The sequence below is a fragment of the Dreissena polymorpha genome, chromosome 9, assembly GCF_020536995.1.
Source record: "Dreissena polymorpha isolate Duluth1 chromosome 9, UMN_Dpol_1.0, whole genome shotgun sequence".
NCBI lineage: Eukaryota > Metazoa > Mollusca > Bivalvia > Myida > Dreissenidae > Dreissena > Dreissena polymorpha.
Genome location: NC_068363.1, coordinates 72264761 through 72286547, shown reverse-complemented (window position 1 = coordinate 72286547; position 21787 = coordinate 72264761). Strand labels below are relative to the sequence as shown.

General features: G+C 41.1%; 1 protein-coding gene across 1 annotated transcript in view; it reads right to left on the bottom strand.

Annotated features, from left to right (window-relative positions):
• Positions 1-21787, bottom strand: part of LOC127846161 (myelin transcription factor 1-like) — a 97411-nt gene that overhangs the window by 11859 nt on the left and 63765 nt on the right. Inside the window, exons 13-17 of the mRNA XM_052377337.1 lie at positions 20039-20296; positions 13252-13395; positions 12399-12461; positions 8831-8938; positions 6442-6602 (exon numbers count right to left, since the gene is read on the bottom strand). Coding sequence (XP_052233297.1) covers positions 6442-6602; positions 8831-8938; positions 12399-12461; positions 13252-13395; positions 20039-20296 — 734 coding nt within the window. The remainder of the gene's footprint in view (positions 1-6441; positions 6603-8830; positions 8939-12398; positions 12462-13251; positions 13396-20038; positions 20297-21787) is intronic.

The following is a 21787-nucleotide window of genomic DNA, read 5'->3' as shown; positions in this document are numbered from 1 at the left end:
TTAGCCAGACCTATGGAACGGCGTTCTCTCAGCTCCCAATTTTCCAACAGGGAAAGAGGGACTGATGTATGGGTAGATGATGAAGGCATTGTAAGTGACAGCTTACTAATGTCAGCATCAGGAACCGGAAGTTTGGAAAGGTCCAAACCGGTAGCAGGATCTGGTACCGGGGCCTTATAACTTTTCCCGCCGTCCATCTGTTTAGGCTCCGTCAGCTCCTTAGGGGCTTTCCATGGAGATGGCGAAGGCTTATTGGCTGGTTCAAGTGACTGGAAAACAGCCATTGTGGAAGAGCCAATAGGAAGGCGTAGATCCACTCGGGAAGTAGCCTTACTTATCCTGCCGGGCTCTCGTCTGCGTGCTACCTGTTCTGTAACGGTAACTGCAGATCCTGTGAGAGACAAGGAAGGGCGGGGGCAGAAGTCCTCATCTAAGGTATTGAACATAAGTTCGTATACCTGATTGATGGAGGCCAAATAATAAAGTTCGGCCTCATTAGACTCCGAACACGCCTCAATCGAACCATCTGCGGGAGCATTGGATTGATTGAAACCGGTGGATACTGTTCGGCGGCGCTGGGAATGATGTTTCCTCATCGAACGTCTCCCCGAGCGCTGGCGTGATCGCTCTTTATGAGGCAATCTACGCCGAGAAACACTCGGTGAGCGTGAACGACGTCCCCTCCGGTAATGATGAGGGCTATTTGAAGTAGACGATGAGTCATACGACCACGAGCCCGAGGTGGAGGAGTAGTCGGAAACATCAGACACTACACGTTTACGTCTGTGACTCACAGTAGAAACGCGGCTGCGTCTACCTTTGTGGATTACTGACAAGTTAGTGTCAACATCTACGGTGACCCGAACGGTCTGTGGCACAGACCGAAACCCGGTGACCGGATCGGTCATTACATGACTGGTGACCGGACCGGTCAATGAACGGTGACCGGTCACAGCATGACCGGTGACCGGCCCGGTCACAGCATGACCGGTGACCGGACCGGTCAATGACCGGTGACCGGTTGACCGGTCATAGCATGACCGGTGACTGGACCGGTCAGTGACCGGTGACCGGTTGACCGGTCATAGCATGACCGGTGACCGGACCGGTCAATGTTGACCGGTGACCGGTGACCAGTGCCCGGTGAAGTCTCCGGACCGGTCAACTGGTCATTCCCGATGAACGGACCGGGCAAATTTTGTCCGGTGTCGTCACGGGGTAGGGACCGATGCCTGGCAGCTACTGGTGGCATATGGACAAGATCGTGTGGTGAAAAGTCCCGACACACGGAACTTTTCCTATGTTGATCTGATGCCGAGTCATTCAAATGGTCATTCCCGATGAACGGAATGGGCAAATTTTGTCCGGTTTCGTCACGGGGTAGGGACCGATGCCTGGCAGCTACTGGTGTAGTATGGTCAAGATCGTGTGGTGAAAAGTCCCGACACACGGAACTTTCCCTACTTTGATCTGAACTATTCTTGTTGCGTCCACGACTCTTGAAGGGTCGACGCTTAATGGCCCAGGTATCAGCAGACCAATGCTCACAGAAAGGGCAGCAGTTATCCTGGGTACATCCTGAACACGACAGGCAGCTACCATGGTTGTCCCATGCTGCCTTTGTGTGTCCACATGAGCCACATGTTTGAGGCATACTTTGCCTTGAACAAACAAACAAATACACAAAACGATACAGAAATACACGGATATATATACGGATAATGTTTTAAAACAATACAAAAACTTCTCTATTCTGTTAAACAGAAGAATCCAGCGAAACAGAAGCAACAATTAAGTTTATAACAAAATGTCGGCCTTTGTATATCGCCATCCGGAATAAGAGTGAATTATGGGTAATGTCCGGTTTTGGTTGTGCGGCTACACGGCACTATGTGACCGCTCTGTCCTACTAGACGGGTTTCTCAAAAAGTGTGGGATTCCTCGGACGAAAAATTCCGGATAAATTACGATCCTATCGTAGTAAATAGCATATGATATCAGGTAACGTAATTAAGCTATTAAAACAAATGGGCATTCTAATCAGCAAGGTTCATAACACACGTGGGAATTCTAATCAGCAAGGTCCATAACACAAGGGCATTCTAATCAGCAAGGTCTCTATCACACAAGGGCATTCTTATCAGCAAGGTCCCTTACACACAAGGGCATTCTAATCAGCAAGGTCCCTAACACACAAGGGCATTCTAATCAGCAAGGTCCCTAACACACAAGGGCATTCTAATCAGCAAGGTCCCTAACACACAAGGGCATTCTAATCAGCAAGGTCCCTAACACACAAGGGCATTCTAATCAGCAAGGTCCCGTACACACAAGGGCATTCTAATCAGCAAGGTCCCTAACACACAAGGGCATTCTAATCAGCAAGGTCTCTTACACACAAGTGCATTTTAATCAGCAAGGTCCCTTACACACAAGGGTATTCTAATCAGTAAGGTCCCTTACACACAAGGGCATTCTAATCAGCAAGATCCCTAACACACAAGGGCATTCTAATCAGCAAGGTCCCTAACACACAAGGACATTCTTATCAGCAAGGTCCCTTACACACAAGGGCATTCTAATCAGCAAGGTCCCTTACACACAAGGGCATTCTAATCAGCAAGGTCCCTAACACACAAGGGTATTCTAATCAGTAAGGTCCCTTACACACAAGGGCATTCTAATCAGCAAGATCCCTAACACACAAGGGCATTCTAATCAGCAAGGTCCCGTACACACAAGGGCATTCTAATCAGCAAGGTCCCTAACACACAAGGGCATTCTAATCAGCAAGGTCTCTTACACACAAGTGCATTTTAATCAGCAAGGTCCCTTACACACAAGGGTATTCTAATCAGTAAGGTCCCTTACACACAAGGGCATTCTAATCAGCAAGATCCCTAACACACAAGGGCATTCTAATCAGCAAGGTCCCTAACACACAAGGACATTCTTATCAGCAAGGTCCCTTACACACAAGGGCATTCTAATCAGCAAGGTCCCTTACACACAAGGGCATTCTAATCAGCAAGGTCCCTAACACACAAGGGCATTCTAATCAGCAAGGTCCCAAACAGTTTTTCCTTTTCTCTTATTTCTGAGAACAAAGTATTAAAGTATATTTCATGGTTAGGGGTAAACAAATCAACAGGACTTGATGGTATTCCGTCTTGGTTTGTGAGAGATGGTGCCCCAATAATTACCAGTCCCTTAGCCCATATCATTAATGTATCCCTTATCCAAGGTACTGTACCTGATGATATGAAATCTGCCAGATCTGTCCTTCTTTTCAAGAAAGATGATAAAACTGCTGTTGGTAACTATAGACCAGTATTTATCCTCTGTATTATATCCAAAATTTTTGAAAGAGTTGTCTATGACCAAGTTGAGTCATATCTCAAAAGTAATAAAATGCTCTTTGAATTCCAATCAGGTTTTAGATGTGGGTTTTCCACGGACACTTGCTTAATTCACTTGACAGATTTCATTCGTCTAGAAATGGACAAAGGTAATCTAGTGGGTATGATTCTGTTAGATCTACAAAAAGCTTTTGACACTGTAGATCACTCTATCCTTCTCATGAAACTTAAAACCCTGGGTCTCGGTGACGACATTCTGAATTGGTTTTCATCCTACTTATCTGATAGACAACAACTTGTTGATGTATCAGATACTAAATCTACTACGGCCAACATTACATGTGGGGTGCCTCAAGGTTCTATTCTCGGACCTCTCCTTTTCCTGATCTATGTCAATGATATGTCGTCAGCAACAAAGAATAAACTTTTACTGTATGCGAATGATTCTTGCATCTTAGTTTCAGGTCAAAACAAGTGTCAAATAGAGCAAGCCCTTACTCAGGATCTTAATGAAGTGAGCCAATGGTTAATTGACAACAAGTTATCTCTTCACCTTGGTAAAACTGAATCAATTCTCTTTGGTACCAAACATAAGCAAAGGTCAAATCCCAGGTTAAATATAATATGTAATGACACAGTTATAGAACCTACAACTGCAGTCAAGTACCTTGGGACCAATATTGACCAGAATTTATCATTTGTCAATATGGCTTAGTCTGTTGTAAAGAAATCTAACTCTCGGTTACAGTTTTTATAGCGTAAAAGCAAGTATTTAACCCAGCATACCAAGTAACTTCTTGTGATGTCCTTAATCCAGTGTCATTTTGACTATGCTTGTTCTATATGGTACAATGGTCTTACACAGTTTTGGAAGAATAAACTTCAGGTAACCCAAAATAAATTGATCCGTTTTGTGCTCAATCTTGATTCTAAAACTCATATTAGCCTGGAACATTATACCTCTTTGCAATGGTTGCCATTTGACAAACGTGTCGAGCAAATAATGCTCTCCCATGTTTTTAAGATCAAAAATGGTCTATCTCCTAACTACTTGTCAGACCAGTTTATTCCCCAGAATTCTGTCCATTCCCATAATACCAGATTAAGTAATAAAGGTGCTTTCTCTGTACCAAAGGTTAAAGGAAATGGGAAGAGGTCCTTCAGTTACTTGGGTTGCACATTGTGGAATAAACTACCATCTTTTATAACCCAGATGACATTATTGTCCAGTTTTAAATCTGCAATCAAACAACATCTTTTAAACAGAGTCTTTTAATCTATTTTAAGTTGCTATGCTATGCTGTTAAATGTTTACATTTTCATTTCCCAATGTCTTATCATTTCAGATTAATAATACATTCATACTTATTGTGACTTTTTAATTTTTGTTTGTTGTAGTAACCTTTAATTTTTAATCCATCCAAATTTATCTGTGATATGACAATCATAATTGATACATTTGTGTTCATTGATCTGAATCTCAGTATTATATTTCATGTATTTATTATGATTAACATAGTGTTTAGTATTAATTTATTACTAGTGCCTCTCTAGCCGTGCCACCAACAATCAAGGACCACAATGGAAATAAGGGATATTGCTCTTTTTTTGTGTAATCCTTGGCGTTAGTGTGCATGCCATTGTGCATTCTATGCATGTACTTTTCAATTATGATTGTTTTTACTTCATATTGTTTTATGTACATGTTGTTTCAATGCATTGTGAGTATGTTTGCTATCTCCGAAATAAATCTATCTATCTATCTAACACACAAGGTCATTCTAATCAGCAAGGTCCCTAACACACAAGGGCATTCTAATCAGCAAGGTCCTTAACACACAAGGTCATTCTAATCAGCAAGGTCCCTAACACACAATGGCATTCTAATCAGCAAGGTCCCTAACACACAAGGGCATTCTAATCAGCAAGGTCCCTTACACACAATGGCATTCTAATCAGAATGTCCCTAACACACAAGGGCATTCTAATCAGCAAGGTCCCTTACACACAAGGGCATTCTAATCAGCAAGGTCCCTAACACACAAGGGCATTCTAATCAGCAAGGTCCCTAACACACAAGGGCATTCTAATCAGCAAGGTCCCAAACACACAAGGGCATTCTAATCAGCAAGGTCCCTAATACACAATGGCATTCTAATCAGCAAGGTCCCTAACACACAAGGGCATTCTAATCAGCAAGGTCCCTTACACACAATGGCATTCTAATCAGAAATGTCCCTAACACACAATGGCATTCTAATCAGCAAGGTCCCTTACACACAATGGCATTCTAATCAGCAAGGCCCCTTACACACAAGGGCATTCTAATCAACAAGGTCCCTTACACACGATGGCATTCTTATCAGCAAGGTTAACAGCACACATACTCAAAAGGGAACAAATAATGATTTGTAAATAAGTCACTTCAGAACATATTGGCAATAATTATCAAAACTGTCACCTTTTTGATTGTCAACTCTATGTTAGAGTATGGCAAGATGTGGGTGATTTTTTAATATTTAAATTTTTTAATGTTTATCACCAAAGTGCAAAGCAATTAACCCGTTATTATTTAAAAATGGCCGAGTGACAAGTAACAGAACTTTTATCAGTAAAATCTATCTCCTGTCTTTCAGCACGTTTATTGAGCCTAAAATATTTTAAAAATACAAGTATATCATTAGTCCTGATGATTAACAATTTAAAAATAAGCAAAACATTTAAAAAACACTATTATAAGTCGTAAAAGCCCTTCCTTTGTTCAGGAGCAAAGTGAAAATGGCTACATAGAGACCAGAGCAGCCTTCAAGTGACTTGCAGTCTGTTCAGGTTTTATGCTGTTTGCTGTTCATCAGTATGTTATGGTTGGAAATGAAGCCTTTTAAACTTGAATCTAGTAAGAAAGGTCTTTAGTTCAATTTGATATTCTAAGGAACAAAAAACGCATTAAAATGCGTACATTAGAGGTAAATATACTGATAAATCAGCAAACAGCAACCTGAACAGGCTAGTTACTCAGAGGCTGTTCTGGTTACAAATAGCCATTCTAACTTTTCAGTTAAAATATGCACTGACTCAGTACCTTCTCCATTGTCCACTTTCTGTTGCAGCACAGCCAGTTCAGCAGGGCTCAATTTGGCCCTCTTGATGGCCTGTGTTGCCCGTGGACAGCCAGAAAGACTGCGGTGTGACAGGAAGTTGCCGTTCACGTGGCCCGAACCATCACAGCCTGGTGTAGGACACCTGCAGTGTAGAAACTAGACCTTTGGAACAAACATGACTAATACCTCTACAGTGGTTTATCAGCTCTACATCCACAGTGGTTCATCAGCTATACCTGAACACTGGTTTATCAGCAGAACCTTCACACTGGTTTACCAGCTACACCTTCACACTGGTTTCCCAGCTATACCTTCAAACTAGTTTCCCAGCTATACCTGCACACTGGTTTCCCAGCTATACCGTCACACTGGTTTCCCAGCTAAACCTTCACACTGGTTTCCCAGCTATACCTTCACACTGGTTTCCTGGCTATACATTCACACTGGTTTCCCAGCTATACATTCACACTGGTTTATCAGTTATACCTTCACACTGGTTTACCCACAGGTACTTGAAAAAAAAATTGTGGCGCTTATATATATAGTAATAAGGACCAATTTTTTTTTCAAGTACCTGTGGGTTTACCAGCTGTACCTTTCACACTGGTTTATCAGCTATACCTACACAGTGGTTTATCAGCTTTACCTTCAAACTGGTTAATCAGCTATACCTTCACACTGGTTTATCAGCTAAACCTACACAGTGGTTCATCAGCTATACATTCACACTGGTTTATCAGCTATACCTACACAGTGTTTCATCAGCTATACATTTACACTGGTTTATCAGCTATACCTACACACTGGTTTACAAGCTATACCTTTACACTGGTTTACCAGCAGTACTTTCACGATGCTTAACCAGCTATACCTTTACACTGGTTTACCAGCTGTACCTTCACACTGGTTTACCAGCTGTACCTTCACCCTAGTTTACCAGCTATACCTTCACAGTGGTTTGCCAGGTATGACTCACACTGGTTTATCAGCTATACCTCCACACTGGTTTACCAGCTATACCTTCACACTGGTTTACCAGCTATGCCTCCACACTGGTTTACCAGGTATACCTACACACTGGTTTATCAGCTATACCTCCACACTGGTTTAATAGCTATACCTCCACACTGGTTTACCAGGTATACCTCCACACTGGTTTACCAGCTATACCTCCACAATGGTTTATCAGCTATACCTCCACACTGGTTTATCAGCTACACTTCCACACTGGTTTATCAGCTATACCTTCACACTGGTTTATCAGCTATACATCCACACTGGTTTCCCAGCTGTACTTTAAAACTTGTTTATCAGCTGTACCTTCATACCAGTTTACCAGCTGTCCCTTTTAACTAGTTTACCAGCTGTACCTTCACACCAGTTTGCCATCTGTACCTTCAAACTTGTTTATCAGATGTACCTTCCAACTTGTTTATCAGCTGTACCTTCACACTCATTTACCAGATGTACCTCCACGCTTGTTTACCAGATGTACTTTCACACGTGTTTACCAGATGTACCTTCACACTCGTTTACCAGATGTACCTTCACACTCGTTTACCAGATGTACCTTCACACTTGTTTACCAGATGTACCTTCACACTCATTTACCAGATGTACCTTCACACTCGTTTACCAGATGTACCTTCACACTCGTTCACCAGCTGTACCTTCAAACTTTTGTTTATCAGCTATACCTTCACACTGGTTTCACAGCTATACCTCAACACTGGTTTCCCAGCTGTACCTTCAAACATGTTTATCAGCTGTACCTTAACATCGGTTTACCAGCTGTACCTTTAAACTTGTTTATCAGATGTACCTTCACACTTCTTTACCAGCTGTACCTTTAAACTTGTTTATCAGCTGTACCTTCAAACTTGTTTATCAGCTATACCTTCACACTGGTTAATCAGCTATACCTTCACACTGGTTTACCATCCATGTTTTAGAGCAAATGACTCATAAATGTGTTGATCATTTAGCAAGGAAAAGAGTCTGAGACAACTACACTCCATGTGATGACACGTTCAAAGTTTCAATTAAATCACTTTAGAAATGTGGAAGAAGTTCACAAAATAACTTAAAAGATATTATGCAGACTTATCAAATGACCAACCGACAAACCCATTGACAGAGTGACACATAAAAATTAAATAAATAAATAAAAGAATAGGTATTCTAATACAAGGAAGGTCCCAACAAATCTTATGAGGAAATAGCTTCAAAGTACATTCTACAAATAATTTATATATACATAAATTTAACCCATTACCCTTCAAGTTATTCAGAAAGTTGTAAAGTTGTAAAAATCTTGTTACAATTCTTTTTCAAAAAGAGCTATCAAGTAATTAAATAATGATTTCTTACACGCAAGGCTCCATTTTCAATGCTGCAGCAATGTCAAAAGTTCCCTCAATGCCCGCAAACAGGTGGCGCTGCAATCGATACTTGTTGGCCATGGGGCAACCTGAAGCACTGAATTAACCAGGCAAAAATTGGTTTCAGAATAAGCCAACTTAAAATACAATCAAGAGCTTTACTATTCTTCCCTTTTGATCTTATAATGTACATTTTCTGTCAGTCATCTGATATTATGACCACAAAGACATATTTGAAGTTGTATATCTGTAGAACGTATATGGAACATGTACCGGTAAACTCAAAGCTAATAATTTATAAATTACCAGTACAATTTTAATAACTTACAAATTAATTTGATTGAATTTCATAAAAATTTGAAGCGAGGTCGGCAAGTAAGCTTCCAACACATACAATTTCAGCACAACATTGCCATAAAAACTTCAGTTATTAAGCTGAAACACTTTTTCTATTTGAAGTAACAATGACCATGACTAAACTGGCCCCAAATGCTATCCCACCCTAGGCCTGCATGAAAGCTACCATGACTGAACTGGCCCCAAATGCTATCCCACCCTAGGCCTGCATGAAACCTACCATGACTGAACTGGCCCCAAATGCGATCCCACCCTAGGCCTGCATGAAACCTACCATGACTGAACTGGCTCCAAATGCTATCCCACCCTAGGCCTGCATGAAACCTACCATGACTGAACTGGCCCCAAATGCTATCCCACCCTAGGCCTGCATGAAACCTTCCATGACTGAACTGGCCCCAAATGCTATCCCACCCTAGGCCTGCATGAAAGCTACCATGACTGAACTGGTCCCAAATGCTATCCCACCCTAGGCCTGCATGAAACCTACCATGACTGAACTGGTCCCAAATGCTATCCCACCCTAGGCCTGCATGAAACCTACCATGACTGAACTGGTCCCAAATGCTATCCCACCCTAGGCCTGCATGAAAGCTACCATGACTGAACTGGCCCCAAATGCTATCCCACCCTAGGCCTGCATGAAAGCTACCATGACTGAACTGGTCCCAAATGCTATCCCACCCTAGGCCTGCATGAAACCTACCATGACTGAACTGGTCCCAAATGCTATCCCACCCTAGGCCTGCATGAAACCTACCATGACTGAACTGGCCCCAAATGCCTTCCCACCCTAAGCCTGCATGAAACCTACCATGACTGAACTGGCCCCAAATGCTATCCCACCCTAGGCCTGCATGAAACCTACCATGGCTGAACTGGCCCCAAATGCTATCCCACCCTAGGCCAGCATGAAAGCTACCATGACTGAACTGGCCCCAAATGCTATCCCACCCTAGGCCTGCATGAAAGCTACCAACAAACAAAATTACAGCCCAATATCTGAAGCCAAACTATTAAGATTGAACACTTTTCTATTTTCAATTACAGTGACCTAGACCTCTCAGTCCCCATATGCAATACCGCATCAGATGAACCTGTAACCTATGTACAAACACAAATTGTAACACAATATTTGCAACCTACCTAAAGTTATTATAGGGAACATTTTAATTACCTTTAGAGAAGTATTGATAACACTATTCAATGAAAAGTCAAACTAATAAATGATTTATGAAAAATTCATTTTATCATAATTAGTTGTTTAATTTATCTCTATGATATATTAAGACCTTTAACACCATATGCAATATTTGATATGTTTATATGGTTGTACGTCATTAAACAAGAGCACCGCCTTGCGGGTGCAGACCGCTCATCTATTTTCTTTTTAAAGGTGAAGGGACTCTCATTTTCAATCACAAAGGAGGGAGGAGTGGAGTGAAGAGGGGTGTATAGTGTGGGGTTGTGGACATTTATTACATTATCTTCCAAAAAAGCGAAAAAAAAAAAAAAAAAAAAAAAAATTGGGGGGGGGGGGGGTATAGTGTGAGGGTGTGGTGATAATTTGTGAGATGATCTTAAAAAAAAAAAAAAAAAAAAAAAAAATCAAAAAAAAAATTTGGGGGGGGGGGGGGGGGTGGGGGGGTGGGGTGGGGGTATAGTGTGAGGGTGTGGTGGTCATTTGTGAGATGATCTTATAAAAAAAAAAAAAAAAAAAAAAAATTAGGGGGGGGGGGGAGGGGGGGAGGGGGGGGAGGGCACGGGGGATGGTTTGGGTGAAGTCTATTGTGGTATGTCAGGTAAGAGTAGTTTCATCAAAGTATCGATCAAATCTAATCATAAATAAAGAAGTTATGGCAATTTTAGCAAAATTTAATAATTTGACCTTGAGAGTCAAGGTCATTCAAAGGTCAAAGTAAAATTCAAGTTGCCAGGTACAGTAACCTCATGATAGCATGTAAGTATTTGAAGTTTGAAAGCAATAGCCTTGATACTTCGAGTGGATCGAAACACAAAATTTAACCATATATTAAAAGTTACTAAGTCAAAAAAGGGCCATAATTCCGTAACAATGACAACCAGAGTTATGCAACTTGTCCTTTTACTGTACCCTTATGATAGTTTGTGAGTGTTCCAAGTATGAAAGCAATATCTATGATACTTTAGGGGTAAAGTGACCAAAACATAAATCTTAACCAAATTTTCAATTTTCTAAGTATAAAGGGCCCATAATTCCGTCCAAATGCCAGTCAGAGTTACATAACTTTGCCTGCACCGTCCCCTTATGATAGTTCATAAATCTTGCAAGTATGAAAGCAATAGCTTTGATACTGTAGGAATAAAGTGGACCTAAACACAAAACTTAATCAAATTTTCAATTTTCTAAGTATAAAAAGGGCACATAATTCTGTCAAAATGCCAGTCAGAGTTACATTACTTTGCCTGCACAGTCCCCTTATGATAGTTAGTAAGTGTTGCAAGTATGAAAGCAATAGCTTTGATGCTTAAGGAATAAAATGGACCTAAACACAAAACTTAACCAAAATTGTCAATTTTCTAAGTATAAAAAGGGCACATAATTCTGTCAAAATGCATGCCAGAGTTATCTAACTTTGCCTGCCCAGTCCCCTCATGATAGTAAGTAAGTGTACCAAGTTTGAATGCAATAGCATTGATACTTACTGAGAAAAGTGGAACTAAACCCAAAACTTAACCAAAATTTGCAATTTTTTAAGTATAAAAAGGGCACATAATTCTGTCAAAATGCACGCCAGAGTTATCTAACTTTGCCTGCCTAGTCCCCTCATGATAGTAAGTAAGTGTACCAAGTTTGAATGCAATAGCATTGATACTTTCTGAGAAAAGTGGACCTAAACGCAAAACTTAACCGGACGCCGACGCCAACGCCAACGCCAACGCCAACGCCAACGCCGACGCCGACGCCAAGGTGATGACAATAGCTCATAATTTTTTTTCAAAAAATAGATGAGCTAAAAAAGGACTCAGATTTAGGAATATACGGTTACATGTGATAAAATGGTAAATGTAAAACCATCATAATCATTTAATTATTGACCTACTAATATGTAGCCTTTTTTGTAGAAATGGATATCACTAAAAACCTGGCATATTGAAAATTAAATTAGCGATTTAATGATTTTTATGCATACTTTTAAATACATTTTTTAGAAACCGACCTTCTGTGGGAGAGGTACTTGCCAGTGATATGGCCTGACCCATCACAGCCTGGTATAGGACATCTGAAACAGCAAAATATACTTCTTCATATATCCAGAAATTATATTGTACGCCTAAAAAGGAAAGAACACCTTCATAATTTCAAGAATCCATAAATTACGATCTTCAACTCTTGCTTTGCTTTTCTTTACATTTAAGTGAAACTCATAACATAACACGCTACCGTGGTATGAGGAGGACTTACCAAAGGTTATCAAGTTGTGACCTTTCATCAAACCAATCAGAGCCTTGCTTTCATGGTCCATGGTATGAGGAGGACTTACCAAAGGTTACCTTTCATCAAACCAATCAGAGCCTTGCTTTCATGGTCCATGGTATGAGGAGGACTTACCAAAGGTTATCAAGTTGTGACCTTTCATCAAACCAATCAGAGCCTTGCTTTCATGGTCCATGGTATGAGGAGGACTTACCAAAGGTTATCAAATTGTGACCTTTCATCAAACCAATCAGAGCCTTGCTCTCATGGTCCATGGTATGAGGAGGACTTACCAAAGGTTATCAAGTTGTGACCTTTCATCAAACCAGTCAGAGCCTTGCTTTCATGGTCCATGGTATGAGGAGGACTTACCAAAGGTTATCAAGTTGTGACCTTTCATCAAAACAATCAGAACCTTGCTTTCATGGTCCATGGTATGAGGAGGACTTACCAAAGGTTATCAAGTTGTGACCTTTCATCAAACCAATCAGAACCTTGCTTTAATGGCCCATGGTAGGAGGAGTTATCAAAGGTTATCAAGTTGTGACCTTTCATGAAAGCATGGTATGATATCACACTTCTGCAACACAGCTTACCTGAGTGGTTCATCGTCCCTCTTCTCAATCTCTTTGCCGAGGATCCTCTTGAGTTTCGCTGCCCTGGGACAGCCAGACAGGCTCCGATGGGATGTGTAGTTGCCAGTCACATGACCAGAACCGTCACAACCCGGAGTAGGGCATCTTGAACACGAAGAGAAAGTAGCTTGAAGTATTTAGTGAAAGGATTTAGTTTCATAAGAAACTTTCATATCAAATAAAGGGTGCACAATCTTATTAGTGCTTTGCATATACATTGTATATAATTCTTAATGTTCAAGATTATAAAATTAATATATTTCTGTAACAACTGCAAACTTTCTTGTTAAGTTTTTTGTAAACCTATAACTGAAGTTTTAGTAATCATGTTAAGCTATTTGCATAAAGTATCGGATGTGTTCTCAAAATGTTACTAGTTTTGTGTTGTTATTGTTAGTGAAAATTTTTGCTGTACAATATTTCAGTTAAACATAAACAATCAGCATAATGTAAACATATTTATATGGATAGATGACTTAAAATTCAGTAATATTAACATAGATGATGTGCAATAAAACAAATATATTCACAAAAGAGAGAATACATTTCACCCATTACCCAATAAACAAAACATTTAGCCAACAAAATACAAAGATACAACAATTATTTGAATATGAAATAAATATAACATCCATACCTGCTTGATCGTTCAAAGAAGTAAACAACACCATGCCAACCTCTGGGATTTGGGTGGACTATACTTCCCAACTCCAAGGAAACTTCATCACTCAATTTGTCACTCAAAATGACCAGGGGATCTTCTCATTCAAATTCAACAAGACTATTGCCAAGCAATAAAAGTCCCCTACTGGCTCCACCATTGTCAGAAATTTCACCATTTTCAGAATATTTATTTTTTTGTTTCCTGGCAACCACAATTTTTGACATAGGAACAAAATGAAATGACGTGCATAATGTCCATATTGCCATCTATCCATGTTCAGAGTTTCATGAAAAAATATAAGGAACTTTTAAAGTCATCGCAGGATCCAGAAAAACACACCATTTTCAGCACTATTTCTAGTCTATTTGTTGCCATAGCAACCACAATTTTTGAGGTAGAAACAAAATGAAATGACGTGCATAATGTCCATATTGCCATCTATCCATGTTGCAAGTTTCATGAAAAAATATTAATAACTTTTTAAGTTGTCGTAGGATCCAGAAAAACACACCATTTTCAGCACTATTTCTAGTCTATTTGTTGCCATAGCAACCACAATTTTTGACGTAGGAACAAAATGAAATGACGTACATAATGTCCATATTGCCATCTATCCATGTTGCAAGTTTCATGAAAAAATATTAAGAACTTTAAAAGTTGTCGCAGGATCCAGAAAAAAACACCATTTTCAGCACTATTTCTAGTCTATTTGTTGCCATAGCAACCACAATTTTTGACATAGGAACAAAATGAAATGACGTGCATAATGTCCATATTACCATCTATCTATGTTCCAAGTTTCATGAAAAATTATTTAGAACTTTTAAAGTTATCGCAGGATCCAGAAAAGTGTGACGGACGGAGGGAGACAAAACCATAAGTCCCCTCCGGTGAAACCGGTAGGGGACTAATTATCACATAGCCTATTCAGATCATGATGAATTTCTCTAACAAGCGAAAAATGCTTACGGTTACACCATCCATTATTATTTCAATGTAAGCATTTGTGTATTCCTTTATGTATTTTGTATGTCCTTTACTTTAAGAATAAACTTACATAACAGATTATATTAAAATTAAGTCTATTAAAACTTCATTTTGTAGCAAAGTCTTACACGCTTAAGTGGAGATTTTACTGGCTTTTTCGCTTGAACTTGGCTTCACTTTATATTGTTATTTTTTATTCACTTGAAGGCTTCCACTCAATAAAAAAGCAGAAACATTTCTCAATTATGCTTGCAATTGAACTGTTTTGTCCATAAATGGTCATGTTTTGTTTTATATTATTGCATAATAGCTGATATTTATGTTCATGTTTTGTTTGATATAAATGCATACTGGCTGACATTAATGCTCATGTTTTGTTTTATATATCTCCGCCAAGGACGGTCCCAAGTCCGCGCTGAAAAAGGAGGAGGGTTGGGCATAGGGCTAGCTACCCTACCCTGTTGAAACCTTATTGCTACAGAAACGCAAAACAGAATAACAACAGACATCACGGACCTGGGAGAAGGTGGACCTCCAGCTGGAGGACGTATGACGCCGGACGGTGAAAGCTAGTGTCAACTGGAAGCCATCAGGCCGAAGACCATCATCTCCACTAGGACCTCTACCACCATCGGTACATAGAATGTCCGAACAATGTATGAGACCGTGAAGACAGCACAGGTGGCCGCAGAGATGAGGAAGTTCAACCTCACCATCCTAGGGATCAGTGAATCAAGATGGACTGGCTCTGGGAAGAAGCGACTGACTTCCGGTGAGTTACTGTTGTTCTCAGGGCATGAGCAGGAGGATGCAGCACACACCCAGGGAGTAGCCCTAATGCTTTCCAAGTCGGCACAGAGAGCGCTCATTGGGTGGGAGGCACACGGACCTTGGATCATGACGGCCTCTTTCCTTACAAAGAAGAAGAGGATAAACATGGACATAATCCAGTGCTACGCCTCAACAAACGACAGTACAGAGGATGAGAAGGACAACTTCTACAATAGACTGTCAACCATCATACAAGACAGACCAAAGAGGAACATCACCATTCTAATGGGTGACTTTAACGCCAAGATGGGCAGTGACAACCGAGGATATGAGGAGATCATGGGAAAGCAAGGGTTAGGCGAGATGAACGACAACGGGGAGAGATTCGTCGACCTGTGCGCCACAAGTAACCTGGTCATCGGAGGAAGTGTTTTCCACCACAGAAGGATACACAAGTCAACCTGGGTGTCACCAGACCCGTCAACGGAGAACCAAATTGACCACTTGTGCATCGCAAGGAGTTTACGTCGCTCTCTTCAGGATGTACGTGTCGAGCGAGGAGCAGACATGGCTTCGGACCATCATCTCCTTGTCGCCCGATTGAAACTAAAGCTGAAGAAAAGTTGGACAGGGGGGCCCAACCAACGCCAACGGTACAACACTGCCACTCTGAAAGACAACTGGAAGCAAGAAGAGTTCAAGGTCACTCTCTCCAACAAGTTCCAGGTCCTAGAGGAGCTGCTTGAAGAAGGGACGATAGAGCAGACGTGGCAGAACGTGAAAGAAGCAGTGACTTCAACATGCCAAGAAGTACTGGACCCTAAGTCTTACACCCACAAGGAGTGGATGACAGCAGAGATGCTTCAGAAAGTTGAGGAAAGACGAGAAAAGAAGACAAGTGTAAACAACAGCAGAACACGCGCTGCAAAAGTGAAAGCACAAGTAGAGTACACCGAAGCAAATAGGAGCATCAAGCAAAGTATCAGAGAAGACAAGAGGAACTACCTAGAGACGCTTGCAACAGAGGCGGAAGAGGCAGTCTATCAGAACAGTACAAAAGATCTGTACTCCATCACCAAGAGACTAGCAGGAAAGTAGGCCAGTAAGGGACAAAAATGGAGGAGTACAACCAGATGATGAAGGGCAGAAGAAGAGGTGGATTGAGCACTTCCAGGAGCTACTCAACAGGCCTGCCCCTGTGAACCCACCAGAGATTCTGCCAGCTACAAGCAATCTGCCAATCAACTGCTACACTCACACAAAGGAAGAGATCAGCAGCGCCATCAAACAATTGAAGAACGGCAAATCTGCAGGACCTGACAGCATACCGGCAGAAGCGCTTAAGGCTGACGTGGAGACCAGTGTGGACCTACTACATCCGCTCTTCAGCAAGATATGGGAAGAAGAAGAAATCCCAACAGAGTGGAAAGAGGGTTACCTCATCAAGCTTCCCAAGAAAGGCGACCTCAGTTCCTGCTCCAACTACCGAGGAATCACGCTGTTATCCATCCCAGGAAAGGTGTTTAATCGCATCCTACCGAATGAAAGACGCAGTAGACTCGCATCTCCGTGACTAACAAGCAGGCTTCCGAAAGGAGAGATCGTGCAGGGATCAGATCGCAGCCCTGCGCATCATTCTGGATCAATCCCTGGAGTGGAATTCGCCCTTGTATGTCAACTTTATTGACTATGAAAAGGCGTTTGACAGCGTTGACCGGGAGTCCCTCTGGAGACTTCTGAGACACTACGGAGTGCCAGAAAAGATCACCAAGATCATCAGGAAGTCTTAAGAGGGAATGACCTGCAGAATTGTTCACGGCAGACAGCTCACGGATGCCTTTGAAGTGAGAACTGGTGTGAGGCAAGGCTGTTTACTCTCACCTTTCCTGTTTCTGCTGGCCATAGACTGGGTAATGAAGACATCAACAGAGCAGAAGCGGAATGGAATTCAGTGGACACTCTGGGAACAGTTGGAAGACCTTGACTTTGCTGATGATTTGGCTCTTCTCTCCAACACCCAACAACAGATGCAGGAAAAGAAAAAACATGGTAGCGGACAACTCAGCTAGACTAGGCCTCACCATCAACAGAGGTAAGAGCAAGGTGTTCAGGACCAACGCATTAAACAACACACCCATCACAGTCCAAGGCGAGGCGCTGGAGGAGGTGGACAGCTTCACCTATCTCGGCAGCATTCTGGACAACCAGGGAGGAACGGATGCAGATGTCAGAACCCGCATCGGTAAAGCACGAGCAGCCTTCCATCAGCTGAAGAACATCTCGGGATCCAGCGTAATTGGCAACACCACCAAGATTAGGCTCTTAAATACCATTGTGAAGCCGCTACTCCTCTATGGAGCAGAGACCTGGAGAACCACTGTCACCACCATAAAGAAAATACAGGTCTTCATCAACATCTGCGTCAGGAAGATCCTCAAGATCCGCTGGCCAGACAAGATCTCCAACAAAGAATTATGGAGAAGAACAAACCAGCAGCCAGTTGAAGAAGACATCCTTCAGAGACGTTGGAGGTGGATAGGCCACACCCTTCCCAAGCCTGCATCCAATACGACAAGGCAATCCCTCACATGGAACCCCCAAGGGAAAAGGAAGAGAGGGCGGCCTAGAAACACCTGGCGCCGTGACCTGGATGCAGATGCTAAGCAGATGGGCCAAACATGGGGGCAGCTTGAGGGACTCGCCCACAACCGAGACGCCTGGAGGAAGCTGGTTGGCGGCCTATGTCCCAGATGGGACCACAGGCGAAGATGATTTGTTTTATATACATGTACATGTATCTGCAGCATGGATGAATTTTGTTGACATTTCAAGTGATATATTTTGTTCAGATCATTGAATATCACCCTTATTAAATACACTTTTATTAAAGACTTGCTTAAAAAGCATATAATCAGTTCTTAAAACTAGGTTTGCATGATTCACAGTCTCCCTATGGGCAAATAGACAAGCTATAATCTAACCTATTATTATGTATTGTCACAAAATTTGGTATTCAAAAAAAGCTTAAGAGAGAAAAGTGGTTGTTAACAGTTTATGAGGACCATTGCTTTCCAGGAAACCAAAATATTAAGGCCATAAGTAAAATACTATGTATAATAATAACATTTGCCAAGACAGGCATTAACTATTTGATTGTACAGAGCAACCCAGTTGATTTGTACCTTTTGTTATTATATACATAATCATATGCCTTTGTTCCACTGAAATGAACTAAGAAAAGTAACATAAAACATGTATTCAAGCAGAGTTCTCAAACAAACTCAAATTCAAAACAAGGGCTGTTTGTAAAACATGCATGCCCCCCATATGGGCTGTCCGTTGTAGTGGCAGCCATTGTGTGAATACGTTTTTTGTCACTGTGACCTTGACCTTTGACCTAGTGACCTGAAAATCAATAGGGGTCATCTGCGAGTCACGATCAATCTACATATGAAGTTTCATGATCCTAGGCGTATGCGTTCTTGAGTTATCATCCGAAAACAATTTTACTATTTCGGGTCACTGTGACCTTGACCTTTGACCTAGTGACCTCAAAATCAATAGGGGTCATCTATGAGTCATGATCAATCTACCCATGAAGTTTCATGATCCTTGGCGTATGCGTTCTTGAGTTATCATCCGGAAACCATTTTACTATTTCGGGTCACCGTGACCTTGACCTTTGACCTAGTGACCTCAAAATCAATAGGGGTCATCTGCGAGTCATGATCAATCTACCCATGAAGTTTCATGATCCTAGGCGTATGCGTTCTTGAGTTATAATCCGGAAACCATTTTACTATTTCGGGTCACCATGACCTTGACCTTTGTTTTAGTGACCTCAAAATCAATAGGGGTCATCTGCGAGTCATGATCAATGTACCTATGAAGTTTCATGATCCTAGACCCAAGCGTTCTTGAGTTATCATCTGACAACCACCTGGTGGACGGACCGACAGACCGACCGACCGACATGAGCAAAGCAATATACCCCCTCTTCTTCGAAGGGGGCATAATGATTGAAACAAAAACAACAAACTAAATGTAAATGTATCAAGACACTCCAAATGTAAAACCATAAATTTTTAGATTGCAGTTGTTTTTTCTCAAAGAAACAAACAATTTACAGGCACACAATGGTGAAAACAGAACAAGGTATTAAAATGGTATAAAGCAGACTAAAATATCGTGCAATCATGCATTTGGAGTGGCTTGCAAATAGAAGCTCAGCACACAAAAGCTACACCGGTGCAAACTTCATGCAAACTGAAAAAACAAAATCCAATGCACAGGGCCACTGAAACGGTTACTATAAATAGCCCTTACTTTTGTTCAACCTGATTGGCCTGAACAGTAGCTCTATCGACCAATGGGCATCCAGACAAACTACGGTGGGAGGAGTAATTACCAGACACATGTCCTGTGCCATCACAACCAGGGGTTGGGCAAGTTAGTAGCTCTCTGGGGCCGTTAAACATGCTTGCATGCGCTACAGATCTGAGCGGTGATAGATCTGGAGAGCCTGGTCTGGACTCTGGGAGATCATGAACTGGTAGATCATGAACTGGTAGATCATGAACTGAGCTGTTAGTAGCAGAAAACAGAAATCAATGTCAAACAAGGCTATTGCCAAGCATATATGTCCCCTACTGGTTCAACCATTGTCAGATTTTTTTGTTTTTATTATATTATTTTTGCCAATTCAACCAGAATTTTTGACGTAGGAACAAAATGAAACTAGAGCTTTGTCACAGATGTGACGAATACCCCCACATGCAGAATTGACACATAATATTTTGCATGCCGTCTTCACAAAAAACAGCAGACACCATGCTCAATTTTTAATACGGGCTAAGTGACCCCTTGACCTAGTTTTTGACCCAGAAAGGCCCATGTTCTAACTTGGCCTTAAGATCATCTCCATAAAACTTCTGACCAAGTTTGAAGAAGATTGGATGTAGACTACTTGAATTAGAGAGCGGACACCATGCTGAATGTTAAAAAACGCACTAAGTGACCCCGTGACCTAGTTTTTGACCCGGCATGACCCATATTCAAACTTAGACATCATCTAGATACAACTTCTGACCAAGTTTGGTGAAGATTGGATGAAAACTACTTGAATTAGAGAGCGGACAACATTGTGATGTTTAAAAACGCACTAAGTGACCCCGTGACCTTGTTTTTGACCCGGCATGACCCATATTAAAACTTGTCCTAGGCATTATCAAGATACAACTTCTTACCAATTATGGTGAAGATTGGATAAAAACTACTTGAATTAGAGAGCGGACAACATGGTGAGGTTTAAAACACACTAAGTGACTATCTTTCAAGTTTAATGAAAAAATATTAAGAACTTTTAAAGTTATCGCAGGATCCAGAAAAGTGTGACAGACTGACTGACTGAAATACTGACGGACACACAGAGCGCAAACCATAAGTCCCCTCTGGTTTCACCGGTAGTGGACAATAAGCTGGACTTTGACAGTGGTGAGGAATATCGTTGGAAGTCACAATGTAAAATATGTAGCAAGTTCATAGTAGAAATTTACTCGGACATGGCAAATTTTTACCACAGGGAAATCTTGTTGTTTTTTAATGTTGTAGAGGACAACTTTACAATGTTATAAATACCAAGCATTAAAATTGGGGCTCCTGAGAAAAGTTGTATGTAAGCCTATATAATTTTGTGACCCCCAGGGCCAGTGTTCAACCTTTTTTTTACACAAATTTGTACAGGACTACTATATTATGTTATGTACCAAACACAAAATCCTGTGAAGCTTGTGGTTTAAGAGAAGTTATGTTGATAAATATTTATATTAATAATCATTAAGTCATATAATGTCTGCGTTGAAAAAAAGGGCATTACTTAAAAAAAAATGTTGGATGATAACAAAAGCAAATGCACAACTTTATAAGAAACAAGGTTTGCAAGTTTGAATGTTGTATGTGTAGGAGAAATCTTCAGACAAAATTTTGTCAATGGACAGACCGACAGACATTAATACTGATTTTAGTATACCCGCAATCACTTCAAATCAGTGGATATGAAAATGCATATTTTTAAAA